The sequence below is a fragment of the Durio zibethinus genome, chromosome 22 (genome assembly GCF_047325235.1).
Source record: "Durio zibethinus cultivar Kanyao isolate XHJ-2024 chromosome 22, ASM4732523v1, whole genome shotgun sequence".
Classification (NCBI taxonomy): domain Eukaryota; kingdom Viridiplantae; phylum Streptophyta; class Magnoliopsida; order Malvales; family Malvaceae; genus Durio; species Durio zibethinus.
The window spans coordinates 18,397,461-18,405,008 of record NC_143183.1 but is presented as its reverse complement, the minus strand read 5'-3'; the positions used below and the strand labels follow the sequence as shown (position 1 = coordinate 18,405,008).

General features: G+C 31.9%; 1 protein-coding gene across 1 annotated transcript; it reads left to right on the top strand.

Annotated features, from left to right (window-relative positions):
- Positions 1–1,490: 1,490 nt before the first annotated feature.
- On the top strand, positions 1,491–1,958 carry LOC149512659 (uncharacterized). The gene has a single exon (XM_089751476.1). It carries the CDS (start codon positions 1,491–1,493, stop codon positions 1,956–1,958), a length of 468 nt encoding a protein of 155 aa, XP_089607602.1.
- The last annotated feature ends 5,590 nt before the right edge of the window (positions 1,959–7,548 follow it).

Here is a 7,548-nt window from a genome sequence, read left to right as displayed (position 1 = left end):
CTATACTTTTTCAATATAATTACAATTCCCAATTGCTTATACCTAAAAGCATCGGGATGCTCTCTTATGTATATGCTTTTTATTATTCATTATTCCAATAAAGATAGGAGCATGCATTTTATCCATTTCTTTTATTCAATCTATTTTTTCATCAAATTCTTTTGCCAATATTTCCTATTTCACTTAATTTTAAGTCCCCAAATGAATATGAAGATAATCATGACAATGATTAGGGATTTAATTTTGAAAATTCAATTAATACTGATGAACTCGACACTGAAAAAGACTCTGGAGAATAGACTTTGCCCCTAGACTCAATGAGATTAATTAAGTAGAAGAATAAATCTATTAAGCCTCATCTAGAAGTTACTGAGATGATCAATTTAGGTAATGCCAAGAATAGAAAAGAAGTCAAGGTCGGTACATTACTCTCAGTGGTTGATAGATAACAATTACAGGATCTACTCCAAGAATTTATAGATGTGTTTACTTGGCCCTACTAAGATATGCTTAGACTTAGCATTGAGATAGTGGAACATAAGCTACCCCTGAAGCCTGAATGTGAGCTAGTCCAACGAAAATTGAAAATGATGAAACCTGAAATGCTACTAAAGATTAAAGATAAAGTAAAAAAATAGTTTGATGTGGGCTTTCTGCAAGTGGCAAAATAACCTGAATAGGTGCCCAATATAATTTATGTCCCCTACAAAGATGGTAAGGTACAAATATGCATAGACAATCATGATCTAAACAAGGCCAACTCGAAAGATAACTTCTCGCTACCTCATATTGATACATTAGTGGATAATACAGTTCAACATACAATTTTCTCTTTTATGGATGGATTCTCTAGCTATAACCAAATAAAAATGGCTCAGAATGATATGAAAAAGACCATTTTCATAACTATATAGGGAACCTTTTATTATAAGGTTATTCCTTATAGATTAAAAAATGCTAGGGCAACTTATCAAAGAGCTATAATGACACTCTTCCATCATATGATGCATAAAGAGATCAAGGTATATGTGGATGATATGATTACAAAATCTCGAAAGAAAGAGGACCATGTAGCTAACCTCAAAAAATTGTTTGAGAGGTTAAGAAAATTTTAGCTCAAGTTGAATTCGTCCAAATGTATGTTTGGAGCCAAGTCAGGGAAACTATTGGGTTTTATAGTTAATGAAAGGGGAATAGAAGTTGACCCAAAAAAAAATCAGGCCATTTAGAATTTATCCCCTTCAAATACACCAAAAGAGGTCCAAGGTTTCTTAAACAAATTGAACTACATCTTTCAATTCATTTCCCAACTTATTTTCAAATGTGATCCCATCTCTAAACTTCTTCGACAAAACAATCCCTATGAATGGAATAGGGAATGTCAAGAGGCTTTTGATAAGGTTAAGTAATACCTATCAAATCCTCTAATATTAGAATCATTCGTTTTAGGATGACCATTAATTTTGTATGTAGTGGTACACGAGAAATCGATGAAATGTATACTGGGACACCAGGATGAATCTTGTAAGAAAGAAAGAGCTATTTGCTACTTGAGTAAGAAGTTCACAGAGTATGAGTCCAAGTATTCATCATTAGGAAAGATGTGTTGTGCTTTGGCTTGGACGGCTAAAAGATTCAAGCAATATATGCTTTACTACACAACTTGGCTTATAGCTAAATTAGACCTAAGCAAGTACATCTTTCAGAAACCATCATTATCAAGAAGAATTGCAAGATGGCAAGTAATGCTTTTGGAATATAACATAGTGTATGTGAGCCAAAAGGTGATCAAAAGAAGTGCCATTGTCGAATTTCTCATAGATCAGGCCACTGAAGATTATGAGCCCATGAAACTTGATTTTTTGGATGAAAAAATAATGGCCATCTCAAGATTAGAGAAAGATAAAGATAATGAAAAGGCATGGAGAACGTATTTTGATGGGCTGCTAATGCCATGAGACATGGGATTGGAGTAATTTTAATATCTCCAATAGAACATTATTATCCTATTACAACAAGATTAAACTTCAATTGCACTAACAATGTGGCTAAATATGAGACCTGTGTTATAGGATTGCATGCTACTTTGGATAAAAAAATTGAAGTATTAAAGGTGTTCAAGGATTCAGTCCTAATTATCTATCAATTAAAGGGAGAATAGGAAATAAAAGACTTAAAACTCATCCCATACCATAAATACATCTTAGAGTTATGCAAGTAATTTGAGACAATCCAATTTGAACATTTGCCTCATAAAGAAAATCATATCGTAGATGCCTTAGCCACCTTGGTTGCAATGGTCCAAATTGGTAATATTACTGAAATTTAGCCTATCAAGTTAGATATCAAGGATATGCCAGTACATTGCACCAACGTAGAGGAGGAAAAAGATGGAAATCCCTAGTATTATGATATTCTACAATATCTAAGGGATCAACAGTACTCGGATCAAGCAACATAAAATGCTAAGAGAGTCTTTAGGAGATTGGCTATGGGATTTTTCTTAGACAGGGAGGTTTTGTATAAGATAAGTAAAGATCAAGTGTTATTGCATTGTGTAGGTGCCTTTGAAGCCACAAAAATCATTAGGGAGGTCCATGATGGCATATGTAGAGCACATGCAAATGGACATATGATGACAAGATAAATTATGAGAGCCAAATATTATTAGTTAACAATGGAAAGGGACTACATTAATTATGATCGAAAGTGTCACAAATGCCAGATTTATGCCGACAAGATTCATACTCTGCCCACTACTTTACATGTTATGGCACCAACTTAGCCATTTTCTATGTGAGCGATAGATGTCACGGTCCCATCACTCCAAATGCATCAAATAGGAATAGATTCATTTTTGTAATGATTGATTACTTCACTAAATGGGCCAAAGTAGCTTCTTTCACAACTATAACTCGATCAGTAGTCTGTAAGTTCATCAAAAAAGAAATAATCTGTAAATACAAACTCTTAGAAAAGATCATCTCAGATAATATAAAAAACTTGAACAGCAAGATGATGTAAGAAATATGTGCTCAGTTCAAAATTAAGCACCATAATTCAGCTCTATATCACCCAAAGATGAATGAAGCAGTAGAAATTGGAAATAAGAATATCAAAAGGATTATGAAAAAGATGATTGAAACATACAAGGATTGGCATGAAAAATTATCTTTGGCTTTGCATGCCTATCAAACGTCAGTACACACCTCTACTAAGGTAACTCCATTTTTCTTAGTTTACGGGATGGAAGTCGTATTACCAGTAGAAGAAGAAATCCCATCCCTGAGAGTCTTAAGGGAAGCAGGGTTAGAAGAAGTTGAATGGGTCCAAAAGTGCTAAGAACAATTGAACCTCATTAAAGAAAAAATATTAGCAACACTCTATCATGGCCAATTATACCAAAAAAAGATGATTAGGGCTCATGACAAAATGGTATGACCTCATCAATTTCGAGAAAGAGAGTTGGTGTTGAAAAAGATTCTCTCAAGTTAACATAATGATAGGAAAAATGGATTCCAAATTGGTAAAGATCGTATGTTGTGAAAAGGGTCTTTTTAGAAAGAGCCTTAATTTTATCGAAAATGGATGGAGATGACATTCTTAATCCCATAAAATTTGATGCCATGAAGAAATACTTTGTTTAAAAAAAAAAAGTTCAAGTCAAAACTCAAAAGGGTGGCTTAAACCAAAAAAATTAAACAAAAAAAAAGTTTAAAAACTTGAAGAGTGGCTTGAATTAAATAGAGGTTTATTTGAGTTCAAAACTTGTTAAGGCAATTTAGATAAGGAGGATAAGGTATCATTTGAGAGGAACACCAAAATCAATGAATTTTGAAAGAGCTTTGAAGTGTTGGGGGCATTATATAGTTGAGTTTTTTTTTAAGAAATCCAAGATTTGTTGTCATGATTGTTTGATTGTTTGAATGTTTGTTTTAGGGCATCATTATCCCAAATAACAGTCCCTGTACACCTTTATTTTTTTCTTCTACCACAATCTATACTTTTTTCTAAATAAATGAGATCCGTTTCATCCTATTTATGTCCCTCTTTCAATATTTAACTTTTTTTTTATTCTATGCCATGAATAGAAGAAATGCATAATTTACATTTTTTATTTTGAAATTAGGGTAATGATTAATAATTGAATAATATCATAAGAGATTGTGTATTACTTTGAGAGAATTGAAAGAGGCGAAGGCCAAAGATGAAATCTTCAAAGTGATAAAATCATGAATTTAGAAAGCTTCCCTTGGGATAAAGATAAGTGCTTACCTTAAGTAATGAAGAATGGTTTGTAGTTTCCTTACAAAAAACATGCAAAGATGAGAATATAAAAGAAAGTTGGATTTTAGTACCACAATCGAAGTTTCATTTGCATCCAAGATAAGGTATACTCTCGCATCGTTACATCATCACTTGTTTTCAATCTCGACTCAATCCAGATCATCTTTTTTACTCATGATTTGATCTCAGTCACTTGCTTTCAATCTCAGCTCAGTCTAAGTCATTTGTTTGACTCATGGTTTGATCCCAATCACTTGTTTTAGATCTCGGTTCAGTCCAAGTCATCTATTTGATATGCGATTTGATCCCGATCACTTGCTTTTGATTTTGACTCTATCCAAATCATCTTTCTAACCATGGTTCGACCTTGGTCATCCATCTTCAACCTCGACTCAGTCTAGGTCAGTCTAGTTTTTTAGATTTGTAGTTCAATCCCAATCATTCAATCTTAGCTTGGTCCAGATCATTTTTCTTACTTGCATTTCAATTCTAGTCGTTCAATCTCGACTCAATCTAAATAATTTTTTGACTTGCAGTTCAATCCTAGTTGTTTGATCTCAACTCAGTCCAAATTATTTTTTTGACAAATAGTTCAACTCCAATCATTTGTTCTGATCTTGGCTCAGCCCAAATCATTTTTCTAACTCACGATTTGATCTCGGTCACTCATTTTCGATCTCAGCTCAGTCCAGATCATTTTTTTGACTTGCGACTTAGTCCCAATCATCTTCACTTATTGATTTGACTTTCATTTTTAGGCTTAAATAGAGTGGATGTCTAGGTCATTACATCTTTTCTATCTAAGAGCGATGTGCAAAAAAGGGCAACTGTAGACACCCATCTGTGTCCAAAGTCAACTAGTGTTTATTATTATTATTATTATTATTATTATTATTATTATTATTATTATTATTATTATTATTATTATTATTACTATTTTTATTGTTCTTTCCCTTTTTTCTTGATCTGCGATTGAAATAATTTACAATCATCAAAAGACTTTCAATTCAAGATCGAAACAAAGAGATTCAACTCAGACAAATTTGCAAGACTTAAGCCTAATTTACGTTGAACATAATCCAATATCAAGATTCAAATCTGGATTAGTTCTATTCAGGTAAAATCTAATCCTAATATTCAAGCCTAGATTGGTTTTGTCCGAATCCTAAAATTTTTACTAAGGACTGGCTATAAATTAGACACAACATTACAGAGAAAGGCACGAGTTGATTTCTAGAGGAAAGACTCTGAGTTTTAAATTATGAGTAAAAAGTTTCTAAGTTGTACATTTTTGGGATTTTAGGTTTGAGTTTCTAGGATTCTAGGTTTGGGTTTTCGGGTTTAAAGATTCAGAGTTTGAATTTTTGGATTTGGATTTGAAGCTCTTGGATTGAAGTTTGAATTTCTAGAAAAATCTGAAAATTTCAGAGAAATTTTTGAAAAAATCTAGGTTTGGGTTGAATGTTAAAATTTTTCATTGAATTTTTCAATGGAGCTTAAATTTTTCGATGGGATTCTAGTGAGATTTTCTATAAACCGATGAGTTACCTAGTTTTTGGTGGTTTGTTTCTGTTTTTTCTAGAGATAGGTAAGAGGAAAAGTGAAGCTAAAGAGAGAAAAGATCGAACGTTTTTGAAGAAAGGCTAAAAAGTTGGCTTTTATTCCAATGCCAAACAACATCGTTTCAACTAGCCCAGGATCTGCGTGTCAACCTACTGACCCGCATACAACCCTCATCTCTGACCCGACCTGATCGTAGGTTTTCTTTTTTTCATTTTATTTTTATTTTTTGTTTTTTTACCATTTTTATTTGTTTTAAGTTTTTATTTTAGTTTTATTTTCAGTTGTTTTTTTATCTTATTTTACTATTTTTTAAATAAAATTCTATGAAAAAAATCTTTCTTTCAAATAAATTCATGAATCCTACTATACTATTGGAGTATTTTTCATGAATTTAAATTTTATGGAATCTACCAAACTATTGGAGAATTTCATAAATCGATTTCAAAAAAATAATTTTTTAATAAAAAATTTGTATTTTATCCTATCAAAGTATTGGAAGATTGCATTTTAAATTAAATCTCACCAAACTATTAAAGGATTTAATGAGTTTTTTTCTCAAAAATAAAATTTTAAAAATATTTAACAATAAAATCTCATCAAACTATTGGGAGATCTGCATCAAAGTAAATCCTACCAAACTATTGAAAGACTTTACTAATTATTTTCTTAGGTAAATATCCATTAATAAATCCGATGACTAAGCCTCTTCAGGGTGGGATACTAGTTTCCATGAATATTCCTGAGGTAAGAAAATTATCTTAAATTGCTACCAAACTATTGGAGTAATTTTAGGATTAATTTTTAATGTTAAATATTTTGGTAAATTGCAAACATGTTTCAGGCTTGGATAATTTGAAATCAAACCGGTACCATCTTTCGATGGGCGCTGTAAGGGTGCTATAACCTTCTTTGCATGTAACCGTACTCTCGAACCTAAAATCTAATTTCGTGAACTAGAATATACTATTTAAAGATACTTAAGTCAATCTTGTTATTTCTCTTTAAATGAGACAGATTCTATTAGGTGACCAATCACATCTAAACAAAAAAGATTGGTGGTAACTCCTTTAATTCATGTTTAATGGTAAGTCCACAGATATATACGTTATGACAATTTTCTTAGATTTGCTTTGAAATTCTACAGTTTTCACCTACAAAAAATCTCTTGTCCGCTATCTGATTTGATTGATTTTTTAGCATATTCTTTACTTCTTTCCATCTTTTTTTTCCTTATTTTTTGAAAATCAACCCAAAATTTCTCAAATCATTCAAACCCAAACCCACAAAGGCCATTTTCTATTCGTGTATTTTCTCATTTCTATTTTTTTAGCTACATTTTCTCTTTTTTTTTAACTAATTCTCCCCATTCTAAGGGATGTGATTTTTTGGTTTGGCTTGTTGTTGTTGTTGTTTTTTTATGTTATTTTAGTTGCTTAGTTTTTTTTTTTTTTAGGTTAGCTCAGTTGGTTTTTTTGTTTGAATTTTTTTGGCTATAAAGGGGTTTTAGCTAGGCTTTGGATTTTTTTTTCTTTTGGGGTGGTTAGTTTGGGAACTGACTTGGTTAGATAAAGGATAACAACGATTTTGGGTTCTTTTAAAGGTTAGGGTGTGATTTTCTATTGCTTCGTGTACGGTAATGGTGTAGGATTAACTTCCACTAGTATGTAAAACAAAGGCAAGGGTCGAGTAATGGTGAAT

Bases quoted from the DNA above. Each gene is read 5' to 3' on its own strand.
- LOC149512659 (XM_089751476.1), top strand. From the start codon at position 1,491: ATGAAATGTATACTGGGACACCAGGATGAATCTTGTAAGAAAGAAAGA.